The sequence below is a fragment of the Rhipicephalus microplus genome, chromosome 5, assembly GCF_043290135.1.
Source record: "Rhipicephalus microplus isolate Deutch F79 chromosome 5, USDA_Rmic, whole genome shotgun sequence".
Taxonomy (NCBI): Eukaryota; Metazoa; Arthropoda; class Arachnida; order Ixodida; family Ixodidae; genus Rhipicephalus; species Rhipicephalus microplus.
The window spans coordinates 91974737-91988556 of record NC_134704.1 but is presented as its reverse complement, the minus strand read 5'-3'; the positions used below and the strand labels follow the sequence as shown (position 1 = coordinate 91988556).

Here is a 13820-nt window from a genome sequence, read left to right as displayed (position 1 = left end):
CATAAGTACATACAGACGGCATTCTATAACTACCCTGGTAGTTTAAAGGCAACACTGCACCGTATCTTTTGGCGTTATTACCACATTGACGGAAAGACGCCGAACAATCAACATGGAAGGCCAGCGTCTTGAGGCTTTCAGCTTTGTAGCTTCTCTTATATCCCTGCACACGCACTTATGTGTAGCAAAGTTTTTGCAAGGTTGCCAACAGATTTTGATGGCATGTTTTATGATCAGGAAAGGATTAGCGGTGCCCATACTAAGGCCAACCCCCTTATTCAGAAATGCTCCTTGATTTGAACTTGACTTGCCACTGCCTTCAATTCAGCGCGTTTGTGCTGCCTTGGCACCGCCTAAAGGAGTACGTTCGAAATGCGTTTGGGCACCATTGAAGGCGGTGGCATGTCAAGTTCAAGACAAGGAGCGTTTCTGAATACGGGGCTAAGGCCTTCGCCGAGTGTATGTGTTTAGCAAAATTGTTACTATGGGAGAACATTGCGTTTAGCAAAAGTTGTTAACAATTTCAAGTACGAGGAACTCTACTATGGAAGAGCATCCAGATGTCCCATGGACCTCAAGAATGTGCTTAAAAAATGTTGAACGATTTCGAGTACTTCGTACTCAACTTTGGGAGAGCACTGAGCCGTTCCGCTAAAATTTACGCTAACCTCCCACTGCCTCAAAAATGTGTGTTTAGAAAAAGTATTTAACAATTTAGAGCACTTGGTTATAGAAGAGCACAAAGCCATCCCTTGAACCTGAATTTGTGTTTTGAAAAAATCGTGAACAATTTAAAGTACTAGGTGATTCACTATGGGAGAGTATAAAGCCGACTCGTAGGCCTCTTACGCTGCCTCCAAGGCAGGTACGACCTTTCTTCGCACGGTCAGCCGTGGTTTTGCGAGACATAATTTTTATAAAGAGCACACACACGTGTATGTGCAATTTATGTGTGTTTAGAGAAATTTTTTAACGATTTGTAGCACTTATTACTCGAATAACAGAGCAAAAAGCCATAACATGAAAGTGGCGAAGGGCTGGGTTAGAAAAAGGGGGTAACGATTTAGAGCACAGGGTACTCTACTATGGGAGAGCTTAAAGCCGTCCCGTGCATTGCAGTCGAAAACTGCTTGCGCATAAACTTCCGACTGTTGCTTTTTAAAGAACACACATTATGTATGTGTGCTTTATAAAGAGCGTGCACATACACGTGTATGTAGACAAATTCAGCCCTCAAAAATGCTTTGGTGAAATGTGTATTTGTTTGCACAATTTTCCAATTTCTAATGCTCTACCAACTGTGGGCTGATGAGTGATTCATCTTTAAAGATTTCCTATTATTGGCCTTTTATCTAAATCACGGGTAACATTGAGTTAAAACGTTTTCTTTTGCGGGAATTCATTGCTTCATTTCATTGTTTCATGCATGACCATGTCTCTTGCCTGTAGCAGTAATAGCGCTGCGCTGCTAAGAATGCGTATGCTCTTCCCAGCATGGCGAAAGAAAGAAGTTAGGAGCAAGCATTGTGTCAAGCGGATAAATAAACAAATAAATAAATAAATAAATAAATAAATAAATAAAAGAAGGCAGGAAGGCATAATAGCAGGCCTGGAAAGAGCACACCAAGCATTTTCGCGATATGCGAAGTGCTCTTGATTTTTAATGCCAGCATCTTTTCTTCGGCATTTGCACGCGATTGAGCAGGCGCGAATGCTGACAAACAGTGGCCAGTTCTGCTTCATTACCCAAGTCAGAGCACCTCGCAAGAGGGCATCAGCGTTTGTCGTTGCCCACGTTAATCAATTAATTCATCTGGTTTTAAGAAATACACTCATACCTTGCCCTTGAGATAGCGAGTGAAGCCCCTGACCGACACTTGAAGCGTTAATATCTACCCATATAGTGCTGGTATGTATACTGATATTACCGGAAAGTAACTGATAAAATGCTACCACTACTATAAAGAAATATTCTCAGCAAAACATCGGTTTTCCAACGGCAACTGAACTTGTGCTCGGTTGTGGAGGTGCTTGTCTCATTATTTTTGACGTGATTGGCTGAATGCATTGCACAGAAATTCGCTTAGGTGAAACGCACACCTTGAAGCACGTACTGATACGCGCGATCAAACACTTATCGGGCCGACAGCAGTAAGCAAAAGGCTACAGTTACAATTCTTTCCACTTTATTTTGGTAAAAACTAGTTATCGGATTTGATACTTTTTTTTTACAGCCGGTGTTGCTTTGCTTCCCTATTATACATTTCGTAGGATATTTCTTCATGTATGAATCTGCAAAAGAAAATACATTTCACATATAGTATTTCCTTGTTGTGGCTACCGTCAAGTAGCTACAGAATACGCTTGAGCTCACTAGGTCTCAGAAATTATTCTGCGGACACTTTATGAGATATTCATTTTAAGACTTTCCATATAAGTTATTCTTAGGTAGCGTTCTGATAATGGAACAGCTGTATTCCGAGGAAGGCACACGGTGGTAAACGCATACTCTGCGTTTATAAAGTAAGGATCTCGACCTACACTAGTCGGGATTCAAACTCATGCAGGTATTTTCTTTTATTGTGCAAGTATTAAGTTATATGTTGAGAAAGCAGAAGGTATATATTATAAAAATATGTAACATACGTGACTGATGTGTTGTGGACAATATGTCGGGCACTTGAAGAGCGTTCAAGCAATGGTCTTGATTCTGGAATGGAAGGAAACCGTGCTTCAGTTCATAAAGAATCGCTAGCTCTGTGCGTCGCAGAAACATAAATGAGCCCTTCAAGTCGTGAAATCACGCTTTAGCCAGCTGTGCGTTTGCGAAATGTTCTAATTAAAGAAAATAAACATAATTCAATGCCTGCTGTCACAAAATACCGTTAAAAGCAATATCATCCCTTTTAATGAAACAGCTTATTAAATTTTATTTGACGGTTGCCCTACAGTTGCTATGAGGAACTTCATTCTTAAGGGACAACACCTCATGTAAGACTATCATTACCGTAATGATAAGGTAGCGATTGAATCACTAAGCTATTGAGGCCTTGTATAAGATCCCCCCCCCCTTATTTCTATGTTGAAATGATGCACTATTTATTTTTTTCATCTGCCGATCGCTTCCCAGCAGAACTAATGCCACGCACATTGCAACAATGGTGTCATTCACTATCGAGCTGCGTCGTTCACTCCATTGGGACTCATGGCGTGTCCAAAAAAATTGAAATCCCTCGCTACATTTTTTTGGTGTGTCACACTGCGATATGACACACCTGTGAAACTAGTATCAGAAATGTGATTCAAGAATAATATTTCAAAATGTTAAACGCGTATGTACATTGCAGTTCTGTAACCTGCAACTAATACCACACATACTAACATTATTTTCAAGCTTAAAGGGTAAAACGAAATTCCTAAATTTTTACCATTTCTTTCGAAAGCACTTCTGACACATTTAAGGTGCATTTAAAAAGTGTAAGAAAATTATTAATTTGTAATTTACATATTTCAGTACGTTGCTTTTGAAAAGTTTCGCTTGAGATTAGTTTCTACATGATGCCCCATTCGTTAAAGATTTGCTGTAATCTGCGTTTATAAAGCAGTTGATACTTCAATCATGTAAAGTTCTGCTACAGCGTATATTTTTCAGTTTCTTTTACAGGAATTATGAATTGTCAAACCTGCTAACTAAGGTAGCTGTACACTGAGCGAACTGAGTTGAAGCTCCTTTATACACCAATGCTATTCATGTAATTTCTGACCACATACCAAAATAAAGGTACTCCCTAATGCAATTCAGTAGGTTTGAAATAATGCCGTGAACCAATGGCCACGATATAAGAGGAAAGGCTTGAGTAATTTTTGTCGTCACGTTATCTCTTGATTGAAAGTTAAATGCGCAACAATCAAGATACAAGTATGAGGCACATAGGAGGGGCATACCCCGAATTGATTTCACCCGCTCAGGAGTGTTTAACGTGCACTTCATTGCCAAATACACACTGTGGTGTACGCACTTTGTCGCAGTGAATTGCAGCAGCAGTGGCCGAGACCTAACGGCCGAACTTCTGTCCTTTCATTTGCAATTTTCTTGAAATTTAAAATTCACCCAAATAATAAAATCCATTTTTGTTGCTTTAGGTTGATTTACAACCCAAAACAATACACGTACGGTAAGAGAGAGCAGCCGTACGTACCCCTTGGCGCCGGTCACAGCGACACCGGAGAGGGCAGGCATACCAACAGGTGTGACGAGGCCAGTGGTTGGTGCGGTAACTCTAACTCCAGCGACAGGGCCTGCAGAAACAACACCTCCACCTGGGCGTACAACAGAGGAGACAGATCCGGGTCTAACACCTCCGAAGCTAGGTCCGAAGCCACCGAAGCTGGGTCCGAAGCCACCGTAGCTGGGCCAGAAGCCACCGTAGCTGGGCCAGAAGCCGCCGTAGGAAGAACCGAACGAACCGTAAGGACCGTAACTGTATCCGGGGAATCCGAAGGAGCCTCCGTAGGAACCAAAGCCTCCAAGGGAACCATAACCAAATGAGCCGAGAGGGCTGCCGTACAGACCAGAGTAGCCGGGGTAACCTCCAAGGAGGCCGGAAAGGCCACCGAATCGTGGGTAACCTCCATACGATCCCATGAGACCACTAAGGCCAGAATATCCGCCTAGAAGACCGGGATATCCGAGGCTACCACCGAGCACGCGTGATCCTCCGAGACCACCGTACAAGCCACCCAAGCCAGAGTAGCCACCAAGAAGTCCTGAGAAACCGCCAAGGCCAGAATAGCCACCTAGCATACCGGAGTATCCGAGGCCACCACCGAGCACACGTACTCCTCCGAGACCACCGTACAAACCACCCAAGCCAGAGTAGCCGCCAAGAAGTCCTGAGACGCCACCAAGTCCTGAGTAACCTCCGTATAGACCTGACAGATCACTCAATCCGCCATAACCTCCATAGAGCCCACCGAGTCCGCCAAGTGCGCCGAATCCTCCGCCGAGACCAGAAAGAGCACCATATCCACCGTATCCACCCATAAGGCCTCCATAGCCACCACCTAGCCAGCCGCTAGAGCCTCCCCATCCCAGGTTCCAGTAGGCCTGTCCTTGAGCGGCTGAAAGGAAACAAGAGTAGTTTTTTATATAAACGGTTACGTGGTCTCATGAAAAAAAGACGAAAAAGCATAAACTTTGTTTTACAGCATTCACTTATGGGGAACGAATATATCCCAAGGCATACTTCATAGTGATCAGTGATCACCGAAATTGAGCTTGCTCTGGCAAATAGCGTATGCCTCATTCAACCAGCCTGCCTATAAAATTGCCATGGTGATTACATAGATGAAGAAAAGCTGAGAGTGCATTTTTATAGGGCTGTTAAAGAAGCTTGCTGACGAAGACTTGCCTGCAGCATATCATTTTTTACACCTCTTTCTCATTACAACGTGCTGGTGCCTTGGCAGCATGCACTATATTTGGACTAGCAACTATTTATATTTGCTCATAGCTAATCCCTGGGCCTAGCTCTGATATGGATGTCTATCCTTCATTATTCTTTGCACCCATTCAGTGACTGCTACTAATTACGCTTAAGCCTCATTTAACTCCCTCATTATACATTCGTTAAATATTTACCAAAATGATCAACCTTTTTGCAGCTATGAGCAGGAAATAATTGAGTTGGGTTACTAGACTGACGGAGTGATTCAGACTTTACTTATAGTAAGCGTCTTAAACGGTTGACTCTGAATTCATATGCTGAAGGGTCATTTCTTCCTGTCTATTTAATTTGTACAACCGGTGTCAAAAAAGTGGTCCAGCTAGGTGACATAGCAAGTGCTGCTGAGAACATATTGGGTGAAATACTTGGGCAGCCAGCAAATATAAAGTATATATTTTGGAAATGCTGCAAATAAAGTTGTCTCTCTCTCTCTCTCTGGAAATGCTGCACGAGCGTGAACCCTATGAAGCTGAAAAATGTGTGCGGAGCCGGCAAAAAAAAGGGAGGAGTAATCATCCTACTCAGTATTTGCTAATGTCATAAATAACATTATAGGACAACGACAGCATTCTGAAAATACAAAGCAGAAATACTCATCTACATCAGGCACATGCTCACTAACGTGTTTTAAACTATATGGCAATCTATACATCGGCTCTTTACCATTTAAAGGAGCAATTATTATCAAATTTGCTCGTGCATTTTTGCGTCAACGAGTAGAAATCAACCCCCTAGTAGAGATTCGCGACTTATCACGCAACTGAGAGGCGAGTAACAACTTCTGTTATCGATTTATATCACTTACATCTAGCACAAAATAAAGTAACTTCCTCGCTACAGACACGATTCAAGTTTGGGCAAGAGGACCTACGCACACCAAGCAATCAAATGAAGGGCACATCTTAACATCTGAAATTTGATGTCAGTTCTCCTTTAAAGGGCCCGTAAACCACCCAGAGGAAGAAATGTAGATGTGGCGTTGCAGTTGTGTACGAGTCTACAGTCAACACTGGTGGAATTCCCCGTGTTTCCTCGTTTCGCTCTTTCCTTCGCTAGGCAGCGTTCTTCGGTTCGTTTGATCCCCTCTCCTAGTGCCCCTCCTCAGCGTCGTAGGTGAGAATGCAACAGGCGCTTGTATTTTCTGGCCAAAAAAACAGGCTTTCTTTCTCCCAGTGGCAGCGTCTCTTGTACGCAGCGTCGTTTGTAATCTACGCAGCGTCAGTTGACGTCATGCCAGCTGTTCTCGATATAATAAAGGCACGAAGAGCAGCACGCTAGCGTTCGTTGGTGGTTCACGGGCCCTTTAAGCGCGTGAAACAAGATTTTGGGCGGCTTAGCAAGATGGCACTCGAAAGGTGGCACCGCCAAGTTGCTAGCGCAAGTTGTTCTGGCTGCTTCATCTCAGCCGCATCTCATCGCCTACGTAGTGACATGTACTGAGAACTCGGCTTTACGTGTGCTGTACATGATCATGGCAGCTTTGTTAAAAGCCATGAATTGGATTTGATTGACCTACTTTTCAAATTCCATCCCGGGTCGCTGTTTTTTATCCAATTTTCGTACAGCAATAACTGAGCAGCAACTATGCTTCGTGGTCATTCGACCATTCCAGCGACGATAGGTGGCGCAGCAGTAGGTCAAAATGGCGGACAAGACGCTGATGTCGCGAGCACGCATGTCAGCGTCGCAGAGCATGAACACGCGTTCATTGGTTCATGACTACTGAGAGACCGAACTGCGTCGCAGATTATCACCGTGTGACAGCTTCGGAGCACGGCTATATGGCGCCGCCTGCGTCGCTGGAATGACCAAATATCTTGATAGTGCCTAATCTGCTATGTGGAAGATTTGTTATTGATTCAGCAATATTAACTTTAGCATTCAATTTTGTCAGAGCCATGGTTTGGTTGACGTGAGAACAATACCCTATGCACGTAGCAAACGGTATAGCACATCACACAGTATCAATAAAACTTCGGATGTGTAGAATAGCGCACCGTAAGCACTTGCGTTGTTGTCACTGTTACTGCGCATGCGTTGTAACGCGAACCGCTGTTCATGCTTGCGGCCCACCAGCAGAAATTCCGAAATAGCGTGTGGCGATCACGGCCCGCGAGGCCCGCTAAGTGCTGCGCGTAGCTTCTGTTTATTTGGGTTTGAGGTCGGAATGAAAGACCCAAAATTTTTCCCAGGGGGAGCAAACACTATTCTAAACCTCATATGGTGCTCGCAAGTAAAGCAACACCCGCAACGCCCGCTATTGTTATTCTAAACACCCTACTATTAACATGGAATGATTCTGCCAGAGGCTGTTTCGTATTACCCTAGCTAGGACTGCTTATCAGCAGAGCTTTTTTTTTCTCTTATAATTAAATCAGCATTCACCAACCTAATCATCAAACACGATGCGCTTTCACGTTCGTCTACACATACCAAATAACTCTTGCCGTAGAGATATGACACATGAAGAGGGAAAGAAACTTGTCAACGGCATCATCATCATGCGTTCTTGTTATACTTACAATCTTCAGTGATAAGTTGCACGGAGTAGTTAAACATTAAACTACCTTACCCTGTGCCAAACACTCATTAGACGACATATGATAACGAAGAATATTAACAGAAAATTTTTATTTTCAGAACTAAACACAACAGTCCCTGCTTTTGTTTCGAAAGCATAGTTGAGAGGGACTTGAAAGTTATCTCACATCTTTTTTTACGGCCTGAAATAACATAACAGCTTTTAAAACAAGAATGCCCATGTTCTGGAACTGGCATTATAAACCAGAAGTTTTAACGAAACGCCTACTGTAACAACATTGGCCTTCGTTTTTGCCACCCCAGAGTAACGAAGCTGCTCCGTTGCCTTTTGCCTGGTTTTACATACTCTTCCTCTCGAACTATTCAAGATTTTGAATACTGCGTCGTCAAAACTAAAATCATATTGTTCGATTATCTGTTATTCAATTTGAACTCGATACTAAAATATTCAAACAGCCCTCCTCCCTTTTGTTTCTTGATTTAATTAACAAACACACTTTTCAATATATGGGTTGAAATTAGGCTACTACTACATACGCCAATTCTTAGCATTCGTGAAACTGCTTGTAATTCGTGGAGTTCAGTCTAGGTGGCAGCCCAACGCCGTGTTCGTGCTTCTAAATATGGCCAGAACACGTTGAAGTTTAAGATATTGAATCGCAGCGTCCGCTGCCTGTACTATCTGTAATGTTCTCGAGAGTCCATTGCTCTACATTTGGTAGACGAATGGCGTTTTGCAAATGGTATTTTTTTTCTTATAGGGTGGGGTTGATTCTGAAGTTATAAAAACTGCAACACTATCAATAGCCTTGCAACCACCCTAATATTTACAATAAATAATGCTGCAATACTACAAGCAAGAGCGTTTTTTTTTTCGTAGTGTTTTCGCTGCCAGTTATCCCATGCACTCTATTCCCACAGGATAAAAGTGTAAGCGGTGTTTGCATAGCGTATATTAAAATAATAAGATGTATTCATGCGGAGCACACAAACCGTCCTTGTCTTATTGTTCTAATTGTTGCGGAAGATGCTCAAAAGTATGGCACGTTTGTGAAAGCTTTATTGTGAGGCTAAATTTCCTGAATATAGCAGAAGTATGTATGCTCAGCTGTAGTATGATAGCTGCTGTCCTCTTTTTAAACATTTCATAAGAGTACCATATGTAAAAGAAGCACGTGAAACACAACAGCAGGATACATGGGTTTCACTCGTATGCGCAGCACACTTGTAAGTATACTCACCACAGCCAAGGAGGCAGACGATGGCAAGAACCTTTCCGTGCATGGTGGAGGATCCTTTCTCTTCCTGTCTGCAACGCTGTACTGCAGGGCGTTGTGCTGTGAGACGGCTATGGTACCGAGTACATATAGAACAGTAGACTGCAATCCCAGAATTCCCCAGCGTTCAGGTGTTGTTGTCTTGTGAAAATGTGTCTCATTGTCAGCCCCTGTTACACTAGTTTACAATAAAAAAAGTCAAGGGCCACGCAAACAATAAAAGCAATGTCGTTGTTTCGATATTTGCGTAATAATTGCGCATACAATGCTCCGGCATTGCAGGCTGGAAAAATAAAGGAATTGACGTTGTAGCAAGCAGCATAACAATATATTTCAGGAAGAGTGGAAGCTGAACGGGATCTTGTTAAAGGTGTATCTACGCAAAAAAAAATGAATCCGAAAAGGACGTGTAAGCATTCATTCGTGGTGGGATTGTCCTAGATTATTAAAAAGACAATTTCTGTGTAAAGGCAAAACAAATTATGTTGTGGGGTACTACGCACCAAACCATGATCTAATTGCGAACCCCATGACATAAGAGAGCACCAGAATAATCTTTTTTGCGGCAGTTCTCATTATCGTGCTCATACATCTTTACCCCCACCACAGTGGTCCAGTAGATAAGGTACTGGGCTGCTGACCCGCAGGTCGCGGGATCGAATACCGGCTGCGGCGGCTGCATTTTAGATAGAGGCGGAAATGCTCTATGCCCATGTGCTCAGATTTGGGTGCACGTTAAAGAACCGCAGGTGGCCAAATTTTTTAAAGCGCTCTACTACGACGTCTCTCAAAATCATATAGTGGTGGTCGTTCTTACCAAGAGCCCTAAAAAAATGGGGCCACTGAGGCTGGGAAACAAACTCGCTTTTCGAGAATGCCAGCCCTTGTGTGCCTTAATAATGATAACACAAATATCGTTCTAATTTAAGTTATTCCTGTGGTGAAGAGTACCAGGGAATGAGAGCATTCTCCTTTCAATATATGAATTGTTTTTAGGGGTGAAGCTCCTTATTAGCGAGGCTTGTCAATCGGCATTGTGCGGCGTAGCAACCTCTAAAGATGACGATGATGATGACGATGACGAACACGCGCGTTCCATACTACACCATCTGTTTATGTCCTCGCCGACCAGCACATGAATGGTACCCACTATAGGCCATGATGGAGATGAAGACACTGATGACAATGCAGAAGATGATGATCATGCTCATGAACGACTGGCTTGTGCAGTATGTGAGCTCTAGGGATGCTCTACTACTAATTTCGTATGAGTGAAAACAACAAAAAACCACTCGGGGAGTGTGCCCAGAGCTACTCTTTGCCAACTTCAGGCTGGATCCGATACCATAAAGCTGTAATACTGCAGAGGCCAAACGAAATTTACAACTCAACGCAACATACAAACTATGACCAATATACATTGCATATAAGCGCACACTGCCTGGCACTCATTTACATGCGTGAGTGGTCAAAGTGAGTGGTCAATTGAGGTAACACTAAACGATCTCATTGCTTGACCAACTCATCATCATCACAACGTGGATACATCGTGCTTTTGTTGTTGTTGCGAGCCACGTTACTTGTTATTTGTTTCCTAAGTTATAACAGTTCACTGAAGTGCAACAGTAAAAAAAAAAGTGTCAGCTTTGCCATAAAGGCGAAGCAATGAACGCGATAGCAACCATTTGGAAGGTCATGCGCAGAATGGCACAGCCTTTTTGCAAACAAAAACTGTGTAATGATTGAATTGACCTTTGTGCACCCAGTAACTACAGCAGAATCATTCCGGTGAATGCCCAAGGCCAGCTAAGACGTACGATTGTCCTCACCGCGAGATAAGCGCACGCATGAGCGTCCGCCCTGCCCGCTTTCTGCGGGGCTAAGAATGCTCAGGATGTGAGCGCGCGTGGCGCCGCGTCGTGGTAACGTGGCGACGCGCACTCATTGCACCATCTTGCTGGTAATGCTGTAAGCATGACAGTTATTTCCCCCCGAGATGCCCGTCACCAGCGGTGCGGGGTAGATATAAATAGCTTGCTGTTTGAACGTTGAAGGAGGTGCTCCTTCATGGCTCGGTGACTAACACCTCGCAGTCACGTTTCAGAGGTTGCAACTTCGATTCCGCACGCCGGAGTCTTTTCTTAGATTTTTCTTTCTTTCGTGCGTTGTCATGTATGACAGACAGAATATTTAAAGTGATATAGGACTAACAGTTAGACGACAAATATCGCCAATTCAGACAACAGACAACATTGCTAATGGCATAGTTTCGCAACGGTAATAATAATGCTTCGATGATGATCTACAAATATAAAAACATTAAAACAAATGTTTTGTTTTGGCAGTGTTAATTACGCGTATTCCTAAAATTTTATGACGAGTGATGGCTCACTGCATATTTTGACCAATATTAACTTTAATGCCGAAGCTGCATCATGGCTTGTAAAAAGTTCCCAAATATTCTTGTAGCCTTTTTAGTGACGCCGATAAAAATTATCTCGTGGTATATTAGTGCCCCCCTTGAAATCTTTCTTCAACTTGAAGCAAAATGCCTTCAATCATGCACTTCAGGTTGAGCTGGTGCAGTTTTTGACTGCATAGATAAATAGGTAAGTGATAAATAGCATACATAACTTTAGCATCATTGGGCAGCTTTAGAATAGGCATTGTAGCATCAGCGTTGCTTAAGTGTCATGTGCTATTTTCTTAAGAGACGCGTTCCCTCGTTAAAGAGCTTTTTCGTTAGTCCAATAAAAAGCTGCATTATGGCATGATGTTTTCTTTATGTTACGTGTGTGCTGTAAAGACAAAGGTAAGGTTTATATTTAAATTGGGGCTCCGTCCAGAGATTTGGGGCTCATTGCAAGTTGAAAGTACCACAAATTCACCATAATTACGGCCGTTGAGTGTAGTCCTTCGGAAACAACCACGAAGTTTTGCATACCACTCCAGGCACTGAATTCCCTGAGACATTTAATGAATTGATTCAGCTGTGTGTCAGGCGAATAATGACATTGACATGGGAGAGTAACCTGACGCGACACGGGAGTTTCATTTTGCCATATTTTATTGCAGTTGGTTTAGTAAATGTTTCAGGTGAGTGGGCCACCACTGCTCACGCGTACAGCAAATATGGCCACGATATAAAAACTACATAATCCTTGCACCAGTAATATTTTCCGACTACAACAAAAAGCAAGGATGGGCGTGAATAAGCTTGAACGTTTTTTTTATATAAATACCTGCTCTATTCACAAAGTACCTTCAGGCTACACAATAAATTGTCGAATGCTCGTCTGACAAGTAGGCGCGAGATGGAAGCTCAGCACGTCTGAAGAAATTGCAAAATGCGTAATTACAATGAGACCACATTCTATAACTACCCTGGTAGTTTAAAGGCGACGCTGCACCGTATCTTTTGGCGTTATTACCGCATTGACAGAAAAACGCCGAGAAATCAACATGGACGGCCAGCGTCTTGAGGCTTTCAGCTTCGTAGCCTCTCTTATATCCCTCCACACGCACTTATGTGTAGCAAAGTTTTTGCAAGGTTGCCTACAGATCTATGACGCCATGTATTATGATCAGGAGAGTATTAGCGGTGCCCAGACTAAGGCTAGCCCTCTTATTCAGAAATGCTCCTTGGCATGAACTTGACTTGCCGCTGCCTTCAATTCAGCGCGTTTGTGCTGCCCTGGCACCGCCTAAAGGAGTACGTTCGAAATGCGTTTGGGCACCAGTGAAGGCGGTGGCGTGTCAAGTTCAAGAGAACGAGCGTTTCTGAATGCGGTGGTAAGGTCTTCGCCAAGTGTATGTGTATAGCAAAATCGTTACTATGGGAGAACATTGTGTTTATCAAACGTTTTAACAACTTCAAGTACGAGGAACGCTACCATGGGAGAACATGCAGCTGTCCTATTGGCCTCAAGAATGTGTTTATAAAAAATGTTGAACAATTTCGAATACTTCGTACTCAACTATGGGAGAGCAATGAGCCGTCCTGCTAAAATCTACGCAAGCCTCCCAATGCCTCAAGAATGTGTGTTTAAAAAAGTATTTACAATTTAGAGCACTTGGTGCTCTACTATAGCACTGCACGAAGCCATCCCTTGAACCTGAACGTGTGTTTAGAAAAAGTTGATGATGAATCAGAGTACTAGGTGCTCTACTATGGGAGAGCATTAAGCCCTCCCGTAGGGCTCTTGGGCTGGCTCCTGGGCAGGTACGACATTTGTTCGCACGGTCAGTCATGCTTTTGCGAGATATGTTTTTTTTAAATGGGCAACATGGTGTACATACACGTGAATGGAGACGAATTGAGCCCTCAAAAGTGCTCTGGCGAAATGTGTAGGTGTATGCACCATTTTTCAATCTTTACGGCTCTACCGACTGTGGGATCATGGGTGATCCATCTTTAAAGATGTGATAATATTGGTCTTCTATCTGAATCACATGTAACTTTGCGTTACAACGATGTTTTGCGGGCATTCAATGT

At 43.1% G+C, this 13820-nt stretch overlaps 1 protein-coding gene across 1 annotated transcript; it reads right to left on the bottom strand.

Moving 5' to 3' along the window:
• Positions 1-2169: 2169 nt before the first annotated feature.
• Positions 2170-9444, bottom strand: LOC142817860 (uncharacterized). Its single transcript, XM_075895745.1, has 4 exons — positions 9290-9444; positions 4200-5121; positions 2647-2710; positions 2170-2292 (listed from the first exon to the last, which is right to left on the bottom strand). Exons 1-3 carry the CDS (start codon positions 9330-9332, stop codon positions 2692-2694), a joined length of 984 nt encoding a protein of 327 aa, XP_075751860.1. The 5' UTR covers positions 9333-9444; the 3' UTR covers positions 2170-2292; positions 2647-2691.
• Positions 9445-13820: the final 4376 nt, after the last annotated feature.